The 17911-nt window shown below is 46.0% G+C and overlaps 1 protein-coding gene across 2 annotated transcripts in view; it reads right to left on the minus strand.

The window, feature by feature from the left end:
• The window catches only part of GCC2 (GRIP and coiled-coil domain containing 2), a 1745187-nt gene that overhangs the window by 1084402 nt on the left and 642874 nt on the right, over positions 1-17911 (minus strand). For both annotated transcript variants that reach the window (XM_069636885.1, XM_069636884.1), the window contains 2 exons: positions 16222-16322; positions 16035-16133 (listed from right to left, as the gene is read on the minus strand). In XM_069636885.1, coding sequence (XP_069492986.1) covers positions 16035-16133; positions 16222-16322 — 200 coding nt within the window. The remainder of the gene's footprint in view (positions 1-16034; positions 16134-16221; positions 16323-17911) is intronic.

Raw genomic sequence — 17911 nt, forward strand, 5'->3', positions numbered from 1 at the left:
GGACGGCCTCCATTATGTCGGATAGACGTGTCTCTACAGAATCCCACCGCTGCCACCACTGTTAAGTAGTGAGCCAGAGTCACCAGAGGAGTTTAACAAATAATATTTATTTGCACAGCACTTCACGTTGCATACGGTTCGTTCTGAAAAAAGTCTCTAATCAAATAAACAAGGCATATGTTTCCCCTTACAGAACGTGACCCGGAAACAAGGGGTTTTAAGCAAGCAAGTCCATACCGTGTTAAACAAGGAATACGGTATATTCAAAACCAAAGTAGTCCGTCACGGCAATTCCAAATTGACAAGCCGAGATTGTGCCGTCAGCTTCAAGGGTGGAAGCCCTCCGTTTGCAACGGGCCGTTCGTGTTGTGCTGAGTGTTTTCTTTCACGCTCGTCTGTTTCCCCGAAGCAGAAATATCCAGGCTTTTAATGCCGGTTGGCTTAAGCAGTCTTTCCAGTTTATGGCCGCTCTTCGCCTACCTCGGAATTGGGATAATAAACTCAAACTTCCCGGAGCTATTTTTCACCTTGCTGACAACTCCTTCACGCTTTGACTGTCTTCCGCTTTGATCACCGAGTTGTCTGCAGTCTCGGTAGGGGTTCGTCCGGCGGAGTTCCCTCGTTACTTTAATACGCCCACCGGGGTTGTGAGCTGGCCTCTTCCCACTCTAAGTCCGTAGCAGAAAGACACCTTCCACTACTGCAAAATGAGACACACGGTGAGACGTTGGATACTGCTTTAACCCAGTGTGCCCCTCCCCCCAGCAATTAATCACAGGTGCTCCTCTCCCTGAGCTCGTTACAGCTGATTCTAATCCTCCTCCTCCCTGCTCCATCCGTGCAGAGGTCGCATTAGTTGTAACCCCTAACTGTGAGAGTTCATAAAAATAGGGAAATGTGGATTTTCACTGTCTTTCCCTACTTTCTTTTCCCTGTTGCTGGCTTTTGTATGGAGAATGCATTAGGTGAGGCATTCTGGGAGATGAAGTCCAGGTCTTTGTTTTTCTAATTATGTTTATCAGCATTTCGTCCATTGTGGTTGGTGACCTATGCCCTTCCCTGCTGTTCTGTTCTATACCCTTTTCCCTTAACAGGTCCGCTGCTACAGGTTCCCCATCACAATTGGTCATACAGGCCAATTCAGTTACATTTCTAGTCCAAGTTATTTCCAGGTTCCCTCAGGTCAGTCTGTGATCAAATCAGTTGTATTCCAACAGAATGTATGTGTGTTCTCACATCTGGGCAAAATTCAAAGTCAGTAAAAATCCATTTCTAATGTAAATCTCTTAGCCAAGGAATATTAACAAAGCATGTCAACAAAGCGAGTGTGTTCACAAATGGGTCACAAATGTGTTCAGCAAGCATATATATATGTTCAGCAAACCATGTGTATGGGCATCAAAGCACAGCCCAAAGCAAAAGTAGTTCCAGCTGCAAACGGATCTCAAGTGTGTGTCCTGCAAACGGACAATTTCAGCGACAAATTCCAGAGCCTTACTGCTGCAAAGTCTTCTCACAATAGCTGACAGATCTTTCTTCAGAGCAATCCCTGTTCACTGCTACAAGTTTCCTTCGTTGATGCCAATCAGTTCAGATTCTCAAGCATTTTCCTCTCTTTCCCTATTCCAAAGCTTTCCCTAGTCTATCCTCTTTTGATACCGGTTCATCACTCACGTGGCACCCATTCAGGGTGTTTGCAAAACAATGCAGATGGCAACTCTCCTCTGGCAATTCCAAATAGGCCCTTCACATAGGCCAAACTCCAGATTCACATTCTCTCCGTCCTTGCCAGGTCATGCTGTTGCCATGCCAGTTGTTGCCATGCCATGCCAGTATTCCAGTTCATGCCATGCTAGTCCCTGCTCTTCTCATGAGGGAGCAGCCAACGTTAGATGCAAGTGCAGATTTCAAAGCACAATGTTGTCAGATCAATGCTCTCTCTCTTTCACTCAAGAGACAAAGCTTCACTGATTTTTAAACGTGGTTAGCACCAGGAATTCAAATGCTTTCAGAGCGCGTCTTCCTGCTCATTCTCATTTCTCTCTTTCTACTCAGGCCCAAACTTGTGTCTGGTTCTGGTTCACAAGGTAAGGCATTCCAAATGGATTCTCTTCTCACTGCAGATTACGAAACAGCCCACAAACGGATTTCTCTCATTTTGCTGAACATCTTTCACTCTCTTTCTTTGTCTTGGCCCAGACTGCAGCAAGGTGTATTCTCTTTCTACAGTCAGTCACGATCTTCACTTCCCATTGCATTAGTTGCCATGCCAGGAAATCAAACAGCAAGCACGCTTCTGGGTACCTTCTCAGAGCACAGCCATAGACAGGCCTCATTCTTTATTCAAATTGCAAATGCATACAAAGTAGCAGAATAATGTGGATAGTCTAATGTTACTTCTATTTCATGCCACTACTAATCAATAATAATCAGAATATATGATGGATAACTAGGCAGGATGCAATGATGGATAACTTATCCCTAAATGGATAATGATTCTCTAACAATGGGTAATGATTCCATAATAATAGGTAAGGATTCTGTAATGATAACAAACTAAGCCTCTCCATACTATCAGGTTCTGCAACAAGACTTATGAAAATACTCCCCGGAATCATCCACGCTAATCAGGTTGAATTTATTAGGGGAAGGCGTACACAATGTTAGGCAAGCCATCAACGTCATCGACATGGGAACGAGAACAAAACAACAATTCTCGGTAGCAGCTTTAGATGCTAGGTGGGCCTTTGACAGCCTGTACTGGGAATACCTGAGGATAGTTCTAGAGAGGTTTGGGTGCAGAGCAGCATTTATAAGGATGGTATTAGCAAACTTCCAACTCCCGTCCACGCACTTTATAGTCAAAGGGCAAAGATCAGAACAGATCAACATAAGGAAGGGCACACGACAGGGGTGTCCCATCTCCCCCCTGATCTTCTCGATGGCAATGGAGCCCTTTGCAGCATAGATCTGAAGAGATCCAGAGATTAAAGGGGTGACATGTGGGGAGACGCACATAAAATTGCACTATATGCGGATGAAATAATGGTCCTCATGAAAGACACCAAGAAATCACTGCCCAAGATCATAAAGAAGTTGCAAGAATTTGCTAACATATCAGGCTTTGCTATAAACTACCCCAAGCCCAAAGCAATAAATATAACAGACGATAATGAGGAGGTTACGGACCTGGCAAACACATACCCCCTAATCTGGGAGGTAGACACATTGGAATACTTGGGAACAAAATTAACAAGGGGCACAGGGAACCTGTTTAGAACAAACATAAAATCTCTCGGAAAAGAACTACAGGATGACTTACACAATTGGGAATCCCAAGAATTGTCCTGGTTCGCAAGAATTGCAGCTGTAAAAATGACCCCCCGCTTACTGTACGTGGTAGGCTCAGTGCCCACGGACATACCGCCCAGCTTAATTAAGGAACTACAAAAAGCAATATTCACATTTATCTGGCAAAATAAGAAACCTAGGATCCAAAGGCAGATTTTCATGCGCCCACCACTACTTGGGGGCCCGAATATTGGGAGATATATATTGGTGGCCCAGTTGGCACCGATTCTTAACTGGGCGAGATAGGACAATATGAGTGGATGGTGTGGGATAGAACAAGCAGCTACCACAATACCACTGGAGGCATTACAGACCCTCAACATCGGAGCCCGCGAGAAAGGGGGTAACCTGTTAGAGGCTACCAGAGTATAATTACGTAGCTGGGACAAAGGATTGACTATTAAGAACATTTGGCAGGGGTTAGGGCCATTCTCTCCCGGAGCGCATAACGCAGACTTCACGCCGGGCCAACACCAAAAGTTCTGGGAGGGATGGACGGGGGTGGAAGTACTGACCCTAAAAGACATGTACTGAGAGAGAGCCCAGTTGTCTTTTCCATATTGTAAACAGAAACTTGGAATAGGAGAAAAAGAAAGATACAAATACACACAAATCAGACACTGGATCCCTCATCTATCTATGAAAAGGGCAGGCGTTAAGACCCCGACCGGGCTGGAGTTGACTATGCAGGAGGGTTCAACTGCGAGCGGGATAGCCAGGCTATACAGATTGTTGAATAATGCGCGAATAGAAGAATGTAAGCAGATCAAGGACTCAGCATACAAACTATGTTATAGATGGTATATGCCACCCCATCGTTTACACAAAATCAATGCTAAATACCCTTCCAAATGCTGGAGACAATGTGGGGAGAGGGGAGATCTGTACCAGATGTGGTGGTTGTGTCCAAAGGCTGCAACATACTGGAAAGAAGTTCTGGGGAACATAAAGGGGATAACGGGAACGGAGTTGCTGATGACACCTAAAATAGTCTTACTAGGAGCTGTAGCAGAAGGCAAATATGCAGCATCAGGGCATAATGCTACCTTAATCACGCACCTACTGATGCCAGCGAGAATGACACTAGCTCAAAGATGGAAAGATAAAGTGGGCCCAACTATGGTCTGGTGGTGGGTCAAGATCTGGGGGGTGATGGCAATGGAAATAATATGTGCCCTAAAGGCGGGTAAATACCTGAAGTTCCTTGCGATCTTTGTAAAGACTTTGTAAAGGACAGAGAAGCCCATTTCCACAAGCCGCAAATTCTTAAAAACATTCATGTGCGCTGACAGGCTGAAAGGGAACGAGTGCCTCTACGCTCAATCGGAAGGAAAGTAAAGAGGTGAAGAATCTGGGGCCATACAAGTTGGTGAACAGGGAGGGGTGGGGAGGGATGAGGGGTGGGAGGCCAATTAAGAACTTACAAAAAAACTTTGGGGGCAGTTGCGGAAAGTGGCAAAGTCTACAGATAGTTAAATATGCTATGGGATACATTACTCACCGTAATCGTATTTCTGATGCTTGTATCTGCTTAGATTCACATGCTGTGCTTAGGCCGACATCTAGTGGAAGCTGCGGAGTATTACAGTTTGTTTTTCGAAACTCGAAAATGGGCGTCGACACAGGGCGTGCCAGTAATACTATCCCTAGTGTGACGTCCACTGTACCCAAGATCCCTCACGCGTCTAGGATCCTCAGATTGTATTTCTTCTGACATGAGGTAGCATGAGGAGTAGCGTGAATACAGATAATCCAAGCAGATAGACAGAAAGGTAAGACTACAAGCAATCATGCGCCTTCTCTCGGAGGGGAGGAATGGTGGGTCGCATGTGAATCTAAGCAGATACAAGCATCAGAAATACGATTACGGTGAGTAATGTATCCCTTCTGAGGCTTGTGGAATCTGCTTAGATCACATGCTGTGCATAGATTAGCGAGCAGTACCAGAAGAAGGAGGTGGGATGTGAGAAAAGTCATGAGCAAATAAGTGTCTTAGAACCGCTTGTCCCACTTGTGTATCTGCCTTGGAATGGGTGTCAATGCAGTAATGCTGAGTAAAAGTGTGAATAGAGCTCCAAGTAGCTGCTTTGCAAAAGTGTCAAGGGGTACATTTGCAATGAAAGCCAGAGTGGCCCCAATGCCTCCAGTAGAGTGGGCCCTTGGCGTAAAAGGCAGAGTCTTTTCAGAGAGTGAGTAACACAGCTGGATACAGTTAATAATCCACTTTGAGATGGCACCCTTAGAGACGCGATCCCCCTCTCTGCCTGTAGCTACGGAGACAAACAGTTGATCTGTTTTCCTTAGCGGTCTGGTTTTATTTACATAATAGAGGACCGCCCTACGCACATCCAGGGTGTGTAGTTTCACCTCAGCCGAGCTTTGCGGGTTCTGGAAGAAAGCCGGAAGCTCGATGGACTGGTTTACATGGAATTTTGATATAAATTTAGGCGAGAACCTAGGGTGTGTGCGTAAAACCAGTTTGTCTTTATGGATAGTAAAGAAGGGATCCTGTACTGACAGAGCCTGAATTTCACTGACCCTTCTTATAGAAGTAATAGCTACTAAGAAGGCTGTTTTATAAGTCAGGTGTTTGAGACTGCTTTTATGCATCGGTTCGAAAGGGGGGCCCATGAGCTTGGCTAGCACCACATTAAGGTCCCACCCTGGTGGTGGGTTTGAAATAGGAGGGTGAAGTCTCTTTACTCCTTCCATGAAGGCTTTAACTACTGGTACTTTCCACCACGAAACCTTGCTATGGGAAGTGATGTAAGCCGAGAGGGCTGCCAGGTGTACTTTCAGTGAGTTAAAAACCAATCCTGCATCTAGCAGGTGGAGCATGTATGTAACAATAGTGGAAGGAGTGCAATCAACTGGGTTGATTTGTCTACTCTGGCACCAGATAACGAACCTCTTCCACTTGTCAAAGTAACAGTGCCTTGTGTTTGGTTTCCTAGATTCCTTTAGGATGTCCATACACCTCTGTGGTAAATTGAGGTGTCCAAACTCTATGACCTCAGGAGCCATGCTGCCAGGTTCATTGAGTTGGGTTGCTGGTGCACTGTTTGACCTTGGTGCTGGGACAGTAGGTTGTACCAGGCTGGAAGTTTGATGGGCTTGCACCGCCATCCTGCGTAGGTGTGGGAACCACGGTTGTCTTGCCCACATGGGAGCAATTAGGACGAGCGTCATCAACTCCCTGTTCATCTTGTTCACCACTTTCCTGATGAGAGGAGTTGGTGGAAAAGTGTACGCAAACATCCCTGACCAGTTCATCCACAGGGCGTTCCCCTGGGAGTCTGGTTGGGGGAACCTGGATGCAAATCCTGGGCATTGTCTGTTTTCGCTTGTGGCGAATAAGTCTATAGTGGGGAAACCCCACTGAGAGAAGAGATCTTCTACGACCTCTCTGTGAAGAACCCATTCGTGTTCCTCTGGGAGGGAGTCTCTGCTCAGAGCATCCGCTAGGGAATTGAGCTCCCCTGGAACATGTTGTGATGACAAGAAGATGTTCCGTCTGAGTGCCCATATCCAGATTTTCTGGGCAAGCTTGGACAGATTTGGCGAGCGAGTCCCTCCTTGCTTGTTCAGGTAGAACATGGCTGTAGTGCTGTCTGTCTGGATTTGCACTGACAGGTTTAGTAGGTGGGGCTTGAACGCCTGAAGCGCTTTGAATACTGCCAGAAGCTCTAGCAGGTTGATGTGGTTCTTGGCCACTGAGTGAGACCAGAGACCCTGAGCTGTGTGGTGGAGATGGTGAGCTCCCCACCCCGTCAGACATGCATCTGTAGTGACTACCGCCTGTACTTCGGGATCGTAAAAGGGTTTCCCCTTTGCGAGATTCTCTCTTGTCCACCAGTGAAGGCTTTGAACCAGTGTTGACGAAACAACCACTAGATCGTCCCACTGACCACTTGCCCGAGACCACTGTTTCGCCAACCATTCCTGCATGGGACACATGCGCAGGCGCGCATGGGGGACCAGGTAAATGCATGACGCCATCATGCCCAGTAAACGCATTGCTTTGCGTACCGTTATTTGTTGACCGGACTGATAATGCGGAATTTGCAGTAGTATATTCCGAATTCTTTCTTCTGAAGGAAAGGTCAACCCCTCCTGGGTATCCAGGATTGCTCCTAGGAATTGTTTTGAGGTGCTTGGCACCAGGCTTGACTTCTTCTCGTTGATTGAGAAGCGTAACTCGTGGAGGAGGTCGACAGACCTTTGAATGTTTGTCCTGCAAATTCCTGGGGTTTCGCCCGTTATGAGCCAGTCGTCCAGATAAGGGTATACTGGGATTGCCTCCCTACGTAGGTGTGCAGCCGCCACCGCCAGTACCTTGGTGAATACCCTTGGTGCTGAAGCTATCCCGAAGGGCAGTACCTTGAATTGGTAGTGCCGACTGTCCACCTTGAAGCGGAAGTACTTTCTGTGCGCTGGGAACATGGAAATATGAAAATAAGCATCTTTCATATCCAAGGTTGCCATGTAATCCCCCTTTTTTAGTAGGGGGATTACCTCTTGTAGCGTGGTCATACGAAATTTTTGGGGCTTGACATACTTGTTGGCAGGCCGTAAGTCCAATACTGGGCGCATTGTCAAGTCTTTCTTTGGCACAAGGAAGTAAGTTGAATAAATACCCTTGTTTACCTGGTGTTTACCTTGTTTACCTGGTGTCCCGGGACGAGTTCTATCGCGTCCTTTTGTAGAAGAATGGCGATCTCCTCAAGGAGAATCTTCTGATGTTCTAAGGAGTGTACTCTTTGTCGTGGAGGATGGTTCCGGGGACGCTGCAGTAGCTCTATACAATATCCCATGGATACTGTTGACTGTCTGATGTGATCCCTTCCCAAGCCTGGGTGAAGTTTGAAATGCGTCCCCCTACTGGGGTTGCGTGAGAAGGGACCCTGAACTGAGCGTCACTGCTTTGGTGGAGGCGTGCCGCCTCCCTTGCTGGGGCTGCCTCTGCCTTTACCACAACCTCTCCTATTACCTCTGCCGTAACCCTGGGTAGACTGTTGGTTGTTGTTCCACTATGTACCCTGCCCCTGGGAATAGTTAGATCCTCTCTGGGAATTTTGGCCATGTGGGCGACGAAAATTACTATTCCCTCTCTGGTTAGGGGGTTTATTGGTTAACTGGCCAAGGGATTTGAGTGTCTCGTATTCGTCCTTGGCATTTTTCAGTGCATCTTCGACCGCCTTACCAAACAACAGATCGGCTTCCACCGGTTTGTCTAACAATGATGCCTGGGTTTCTGCCTTGAAACCAGACTGCCGTAACCACGCATGTCTCTTGATAACAGTACCTTCTGCTATCAATCTGCCTGCGTTGTCCGCGGCGTCGAAGGTTGCTTTCAAAATGCAACCAGACACGGCTCTACCCTCTGCGGAAATCCGAGCTAATTGGCCCTTTAACGGTTCAGGAGCAGAGGCTATGAGAGCCGCAACTTCTTCCCACTGATGGCAGTTGTAGCTGGCCAACAGGGCGGTGGAGTTAGCAATCCTTGCTTGATAGGCGGACGTTGAGGCTACCTTCCTGCCGAAACCGTATAGTTTTTTGCTCTCCTTGTCGGGAGGAGCTTCTGACGAAGACTAGGGTGCCCCAGCCCTTTAACGAGTGTTGGTGACAACTAGGGAGTCTGGCTTCAAATGTCCTCCCTCTTATATAGAGAGGGTCAGACTGAGCTGCCCTGAAAAGTTTTTCAACCCTGGGATTGACTGCTCTGGTGAGGTTTGGGTTCACCAGGGACGGATCTATTCTCCGCTGAATGGATTTAAGGATAGGGATGATCTGGGCAACAGGCCTCCTTACTCCCACTAACTCTTCTGCAAAGTCCCTTTCCTCCTGTACACCGTGGGTGTCAATGTGGAAATGTTCTGCTGCGCGAGCGAGAACCTCATTTAGGAGGGGTTGGTTATCGACCGGGGAGTCGGTAACCGGGGCTTCGTTCTCTACCGGGGAATCTACTCTGTATGTTTCCGGGTCATCCTCTTCTTCCTCCTGGTCCTCATCATCCCCATAGTAGCCCGTCCCAGTTTGCTCTTCTATCAACCCAAATTCTTGGTCTTCACAAAAGGAAGCCTCTCCTTGATACCGTGAGTATGGTCTTGCGTAAGGTTGTACCTCGAAGGGTTCGGACCTCACTGGAGTTTCAAACCGGGCCTTCTTACTCGGGGGGATAGGATCAGTGGAGCCTGAGGGTGTGGCCCCTTGTGGATCATACGAGAGGAAATGTTCTGGATTTTTATCATAAAAATCAGCCAAAGAAGACATTCTTGACATGACCCTATCTATGTCTTTACTGGACCATATTTTGGAACTGGGAATGACTCTCTCAGCAAGTCTATGGGATTTATCTTGAGTAGCTTTGCTGGTTGTGGACCTATCAGCAGACCTGGGCTTGTCTGTCTGTTTAGGGGGGGTGGAGTGTTTCACAGGTGTGGAGGAATGTACAGGTAGTTTCTTCTGCTGTTTTCCCCCCTCCCTGTGCGTAGAAAAATGTTTTCCCTGTCCCTTAGTGGCTCCGGAGTTTTTCGACGCCTGGTTTCGAGGATCGGGAGATGTGTCCCTGTCCTTCGAGCGTGGGCCATCGCTGGCTTTAATTGCGGGCTCCGACTCCTGGAGCGCGGCCTGGGGGTGGAAGTCGTCTTCGTCTTCCGACGATCGAACTTCTGTTAGCCTAGGGAGCGAAGCACTCTTGGCAAGAGTGGATGATTGCCTGGAGTCATGCGGCGATCTTGATCGAGAGCGCCCAGAGGACACCGAATCGGACCGTTCTGTCTGTGCCTCTTTCCGAGAACTCGACATCGTCGAGTCTCGGTTGGACTTAGTGTGTTTAGTGTGTGTAGTATGTGAAGCGTTTGTGTCGCCGGGGGTCTTCCCCATAGCCGCCCTGCCGGACGACCTTCCGAGGTCGGGGACCTGCGCTCGGCTGTCTTTCGACGCCGTAATGCCCTCGCCGTCTGAAAGTACGGCGTCGCTGCCATCGCTGAAGGCGCCCTCCGCTGCCATGGCCGCCTGCCTGGCGTGGTGGGCCCAACGCTTCGTCGAACGGTCCTTAAATGTCTTAGGTTTAAACCTACTACACGCTCTGCAGTTTGCTTCGGGGTGGTCCCTCGGCAAGCAGAGATTGTACGTGGCGTGCCTGTCGACCCAAGGGTATTTGCGATTGCACTTGGGGCAGAATTGAAAAGGGGTACCCTCGATACGCACCTTGAGGCAGCGAGCTGTTAAGTGTAGGAAATGTATAAGGTGTACCTATATACCAAGAGTGTAGAGTATGTACCACCCCCCACTCTCCCTACTTGCAGGGCCGAGGCCAGCGGCCTACCAGGCCCGGGCCGAGGCCAGCGGCCTTCCGAGGCCCAAATCCATCCTGCAGCAGCCGACGGTCTATTTCTTCTCCAGCCGGCGTCGAGTGTCGAAGTTCGACGTTGGGGTGGGAAAGGATGGCAATAGAATATTATTTTAAATTCTAGCAAAAGTATGGCTAAGGCCAGGGGACTCCGCAAAATGCTTCCGACCAGTATGGCGGAAAAAAACAATCTGAGGATCCTAGACGCGTGAGGGATCTTGGGTACAGTGGACGTCACATTAGGGATAGTATTACTGGCACGCCCTGTGTCGACGCCCATTTTCGAGTTTCGAAAAACAAACTGTAATACTCCGCAGCTTCCACTAGATGTCGGCCTATGCACAGCATGTGATCTAAGCAGATTCCACAAGCCTCAGAAATATATATATATGTGTAACACTGCAATGACGTTTGTACAACTAAAACTTGTGTAAGCCTTCGATGAATAAAGACATTTGTTTAAAAAAAATACTTCAGTACCCTCTACTCGTTGGAATGGGTGGGGGAGGAAACTCAAATAGACACATACCTGAGTAGGCTACCAATCCTAGGGCTCCCCAAAGAGATGGCAGAAAACCTTGAGAACCTCATAACTGTAGAGGAAGTTGTGCGGGCCATTACAGGAATGAAATGAGGGACTGCACCGGGGGAAGACAGTTTTACTATAACATTGTATACATTATTTAAATCCCTGTTAGCCCTGTTCCTAGTAAAGGTATTTAACGCATGTCTGGGAGGTGAATCCCCCCTCCCCACGATGATGGCGGCAATCATTGTTGCGATCCCAATGGAGGGGAAGGACCCCACTAGGTGCTCCTCTTTTAGGCCCATTTATTTTCTCAAAGGAGATGTAAAGATACTGGCAAAAGTCCTGGAAACAAGACTGGAGGAGGGATGCCACTTCTAGTGCATGGGGACCAGGTGGGATTCATTAGGGGAAGACAAGGGTCGGATAACATCAGGAAGACTATCAAGCTCATTTATGGAGCACAAATGGGAGGCCTGGACGCATGTCTAGTGGTGCTGTACTCAGAGAAGGCCTTTGATCGGGTCAAGTGACCCTTCATGATGAAGGTCCTGGGAAAGATGGGACTGGGAACCAACTTCCTGAAATGGGTGGCAGAGGCCCAGGGCACAGGTTTGGATAAACGGGGCACTGACAGAGACCTTTGAACTCACGAGAGGTACTAGGAAGGGATGCCTCCTCTCCCCACTGTTGTACTCGCTTGCTATGGAGAAATTGGCAATCACAATTCGAATGAACAACCGGATTAAAGGTATAGCGGGGGTGACAAAGAATGAAACATTTCATTGCTTGCTGATGATATACTGACCTACCTCACAAATGTTCAGGTCTCCCTCCCGGCTCTGATGACCCAGATTGTGGAATATGGCTGCCTCTCGGGCCTCAAAATGAATGTGGGAAAATCTGCTATCCTGTCATTACTGGAGCAGAGTCCTATCCTAGGCACGAAAGAGAGCTATTGAGGCATGACAGTTGGCATTTGGACAACAAAGAATCTAGATGATATGGTAGAGACTGACTACAAACCCTTCCGCGCTCAGCTGACGGCTGACCTAAAGTGGTGGCACCCATTGATATTGACATGGTATGGCAGGATGACCTCCATAAAAATGAACGTGCTCCCCAGACTGTTATACCTCTTTGCAGCCATTCTGAGACAGCTCCCTGAAAATTTTTGGGGGGGGGTGTCACAGGAGAGCTCTGTAGATTTATATGGAGAAACAAGACCCCAAGGGTGAAAATGACTACCCTTACCCTTCCGAGGGACAAAGGGGGATTTGGGTTCCCGGATATATGCATATATTATAAAACGGCACAAATCAGGGGGATGTTGGAACATATGAGGGGAAAATCTGAGGACCTACTGGACCTACTTGGAAGATCTTGTCACACACCCGCTGAAGGTTAGGGATTACTTCTGGTTTCCGTTTAGATCGATACCAGAATATGTTCGGTCCCACCCTACACTGGGAGTTTTTTTGTCAGTCTGGCGGGAATCTAGACACACACACGGTTATACATCATGGCCCTCCCCTATGTCATTGATATGGGGACCGCCGTTCGAGTTGGGATTCCAGGGATTCTCCCGCTCACAGAGGTGGTCGGATGCAGGGCTAGAGAGGGTGGGAAAACTGTTTGAGGGTGGGAGCTTCCAGGAATGGGGAAAGGTGCAGGATGTATTGGGAGGGGACACAATTTCAATATTTGAATATCTCTGTATTAAGGATATCCTAACAGACCCAAAGTGGGGAGAGGAGGCAGCTAGAGAATGAACAGCTGTGGAACAAGTCCTCGACCAATCCGCAACAAGGAAGGGCATACTGTCCAAATTATACAAAGCCATGAACGAGACCTGTTTACAGGGGAGACAAACTTTCCAGGAGGTATTGGGTGGAATTGAAGGGTGAATAGATCCCTGAGGAGGAGTGGGCACGAATATACAGAGTGGTCTTCCAGGGAGGATCGTTTACCTCTACGATACAACACAACTTTAAAATGCTAATGAGATGGCACAGGGACCTGGTGAAATTGTCCTTAATGATTGCGGGAGCATCTCCTATGTGCACTAGAGGTTGTGGAGGCCAGGGGACGCTTGACCACATGTGGTGGCAATCCCCAAAAGGTACAAGTTTTCTGGAAAGAGGTGTTGACCTGGATGGGAGAGTTCACAGGCATATGGGTTGGGCCTGGACCCACTGCAGTCTTTGCCAGGGCCCCCGCAAAAGGATAGGGAACAACATAGACTTCCAAAGATGTGGGAAGCTATGTTAAGAGCGGGGAGATTGGCTATAGCCCAATGTTGGAAAAATGAAACTCTCCCCACGAAAGTGATATGGGAAGGAAAAGTGCAAAACATGATGATAATGGAGAGGATTACTGCGGTAGGGAATGATAGGATGGAAGAATTTCAAGCTGAGTGGTGTGCCTTGCTGCTCAAATGGGGAATGGAGGAGGGTAATCACGCGGACTAACCCAGTGGGTGTATGGTGTGGAAAGGGGGAACGAGAGGGAAAGACCCGGAAGGGAGCTGATAATGACAATATGCAAACCTTCACCTCTGAGGCAACGATAGAAGAAACGTATACCAGTGACCGAGAGTTGATTTAGACAAGGGGTTGTGGGTGGCAGGAGGGGGGTGTGGTGGAGGCAGGGGGCAGAAAGGGGGGGAGGTCGGGTGAATTAGACTGTTTTTGCTAAAGTGGGTTACGCTTCCATTGTTTATGTTGAAAATGTCTTGTTCTCATTATGAATGCTAATAAAAGCAAGTTTAAAAAAAAGAAATTACAAAAGTAGTCAAAAAGGAGTGCACGCCGGTGCAAGAAGCAATGCAGTTTTATTCAGGGCCCCAGACGCAGCTGAGACAGCAAATTCAAGTAGATCGCGGAACAGAAATGTATGAGAAGGCCCTGTCAAAGAAACACCCATAAATCTAGAACTTTTATACAATCCCAGTAATTAATATTCGTGATCATACGACGTGAAAAAATCTCCCCACACAAAGCTGATTGGATTTCGCGCTCTGCACCCTTATAGAAAAGCATACATTGCATTCAACAATTGGGTTCACGAACCTTGCCACATTGCCCTCAATTACGACATGTGACATCACACTCTACACCCAATTCCCAAAGCACAAAAAAAATTAATTCATTGAAACATTTGAGATGAACAGCGGAACTTTAATCAACTGCCCGGGTCGCCTCATCATGATTATCATGAGAAGTACTTACCACCATGTCACCACCAGGGCCTTGAACCACGGACGTACTGCTACACAAATGTTGCATATCAGGGTCACTCTAACCCTTTTCGCACGGAAAATGTACTATGGGGCGATTTGAAACCGCTGTGGTTCTTCTCGGCTCCATTAGAAAATCGTATTTCATAAATAATTTTGAATTATAAAATGGTCATGCATTCATTATTCGTTGGCGGATCCTGTGAGCTCTAATCTGTGACCTAAAAAAATAAACATTGTATACTTCTTTCAGCATTGGCCTAGGATCGCAGACTCTGCACTAAATCACGAGCCACGGCAGCTTTATCTGCGCACAAAAGGCTAATACACGTGTTCTACAAAAGCAAGCTTTATAGACCTATTTACTGCATCTCGTTCTACCACTCAATTTGATTATACTTGCCTGTACCCATGTATTTATGGATTTGTTTTATTATGGGTTCTATTTCACAAATATCAGAAAGAGCCCTCTCCCCTTTTACAGTGCTACTCTTGCAGCTGATAATTACGTTCCTTTATACAGCGTTGAATTTGCATCTTTATTACAGAGGCTTGGAATGAAATCGAATGACAGGAAGGAAGAAAGTCCAACGTTGTCTGATCAGAAATAGTTTGTTGATACTTATGGAGGAAGAGGTGCCTTCACATTTTCATGGAGACACGTCAATAGATTGCGCACAGAGGACATTCAAATGAGACATGTACTGGCATTGTGACAAGGTGGAGAAGCTTCTAATGATGTCAGCTTGAGGGGCAGGTGATCTTATTTACTGCTGCAAGAGCACTTTAACTTAGGGTGATGGATCAATGGATAAGATTAGCATAAGATGGCTGTTTCCGACCCATGAGTTTCGCATGTATAAATGTGAGAAAACCAAAGGTAAGATGCAATGAAAAGAAATTCAGATAGATCGATATATGCTCAAAAATACATGCCTGATCCATTGGGTCAATACAATTCCTGAAAGAACTTCCCCTTTAATAGCATTACAGTATTCCGAAATCAGTACTAAACGAAAGCATGCCAAAATATAAGAAAAACAGACAACAAGCGCAGGGAGATGGGGGGCATTCCTTATAAGGTTTCTTCATCTGAGGTGGCAGATGTCCGACAGATATCTGTCCCAGCAGGCAAAGTCATCTGTAAAAGGGCACAGAAAGTTCTACTACATATTGTCGTGTTAATGGTGAAACACAGGTAAGGTCAAAGGACATTAGAATCTTATGATTTACCCGTTTCTCTGGGAGAGAACTCTCCAAAAAAAAAAACTCCATCAGTCCCATGCAACCCTGCTTAAAAATAGTAGGGTGCATAAGTCACTTCTCAGCCTGCCATACAGGAAAGTTAGAAAAACAAGCCCCCACCAGTTTCTATGCCCTTGGTCTTATTCTTTAAGGAGAAATGGGATTGAGACATGGAAGAGTAAGGATTGTTGGTCCTGCTACAATTCCAAGTATTAATACATGAAACATTCACATACAGTGAATAAAAATGCAGTCATTTCCCATTATGCAGCCACTTAGGAATGATAATTTTTAAAATAAGGGTGTCCGTGCATGCCTACCTTATAGCTCTCTGCTCCTTGAATAAGATCCTTAATGGATGTAGACAGCTGACTTTTCTCAGATTTCACCAACTCCAATTCTTCTTTTAGGGTTTGTACCTTTTTACAAAACATATATGCATTCCATGAGAGCAGTCCTTTTGTACGGAGCAACCAAAAACAAACCACAGTCGCCATAAATTGTTACCTCCTTTCTGCTGGAATCCAGTTCTTTTTTTGCTTTTATGGCAACAGCTTTAAACTTATTCAACTTCTCTTCCCTGTCTTTGGATAATTTTTCCAGATTTACTATAAACAAGGAAAGAAGGATTTGACAGTTAAAAAAAAAAGTTATCAGGAATCTATGCGTGTAAAGCATTTAAACAAAAGAGTGTGTTAAACCTGAAACCCCTTAATAATTTCTCTAGAAATCAACTTTACAGTTTGTTTAGCTTTCTTTAACACTAAGAAAAACGTTTAAGCACGCTAAATCACAACTGCAACATATGTCTTTTATGTCTCTTGGGGAGATGTAAAACTGAAAACAGGTCAGACATTACATACAAAGTAGCATTTATTGATATAGATGTATCCCTTTTCATGGCCAGACATGAATAAAAGTGATACAATCACACAACCAGTCAACTTTTATTACTGCATTTATGTAAGCCTTCACTGAGCAACACAAAACAGGTCCAGCAGCACAACAATCGGCGTTAGAAGCTTCACAAATGTAAAGATATGGGACAGCACAGGTAGCAAATCAAACTCTCTTTGCACAGCACATCACCCCTTGAACTGCAGAAAGACAAATACTTGGGCACCACTAGAATACAATTAAAAATCTGAATGGGCACTACAGACAAGTGACCAATTCTACAACAAATCAATCAGCAAAACTGCGTCTTCCAGAGGATCATAGTTGGCACCTCTCTCAACCCCAAGGACGGTGACTTCTTTTGAGTGATGGAGTGAGGAGGAGAAGAGGTAGTATATGACTGACACAGACCAGGCTCCTAAATTCAACATAGGGAAATAATTACTCCTCAAATGTACATCTAAAAAAACAAAGAAATAGGCTACCCCTCCCCTGTCCACGTTTATCAATGACCTATGGCTATATTAAGTGCTAAGGTTGAGAAGATCACATGCACATATCTCAGGGATCTGTTACAAAATGATTTAATATGATCTTATTCATAATAAAATACAGTTCGTACATAGAAAAATACATATAATGATAACACAAAACATGAAATACTGTCACTTTGCCAACAGGCTTGGACGTTCCATAAACATATTAAAAAACACCTTATAAAAACGTGTGGTTAGTGTATAATTGTGATAATCTTCTCACAGCTGAAAACTTCTAAACCAAATAATTTCTGGTGGGCACTCTACCTACATACACAAACACAGGTGAAACCTTTACTGTACTTCAGGGAAATTTCTTAGAAGAATTATTATTTATTTTCCATGTTATTGGACCGAAGCACTATATCTCTACAATGCTTTTGTATCTGGGTTATATACAGATTTTTATAATGCACAGAAAGGATAGCATGTAGTGGAAAAAGACAGACTTAATCAATCAAAAGCTGACTCATATGATTAATTGGTCAGACTATGAGTCGATGCATTGTGTTTCTGGCCCCTGCTGTTAGACATGCCTATCCTAGACATTCACAACTGTTCGTCAAGGGGGCCTTCATCAGGACATAGAAAACTTATAACGTGTAGTTTTATTGTTGATTCTTACATTCTTTTTCATGTAGAGAACTCTTTTGTTTGTTCACGTGTTTAAGGCCAAATTTCTTTATATCCTAGGATCTTGGCATCCTGAAAGAGATCCTTCAAGAACATTGGGCATAAAAGTGTTGCGGCATCACTGTTTTTCC

This window comes from Ambystoma mexicanum, chromosome 7p (genome assembly GCF_040938575.1).
Source record: "Ambystoma mexicanum isolate Mex_15411 chromosome 7p, UKY_AmexF1_1, whole genome shotgun sequence".
NCBI lineage: Eukaryota > Metazoa > Chordata > Amphibia > Caudata > Ambystomatidae > Ambystoma > Ambystoma mexicanum.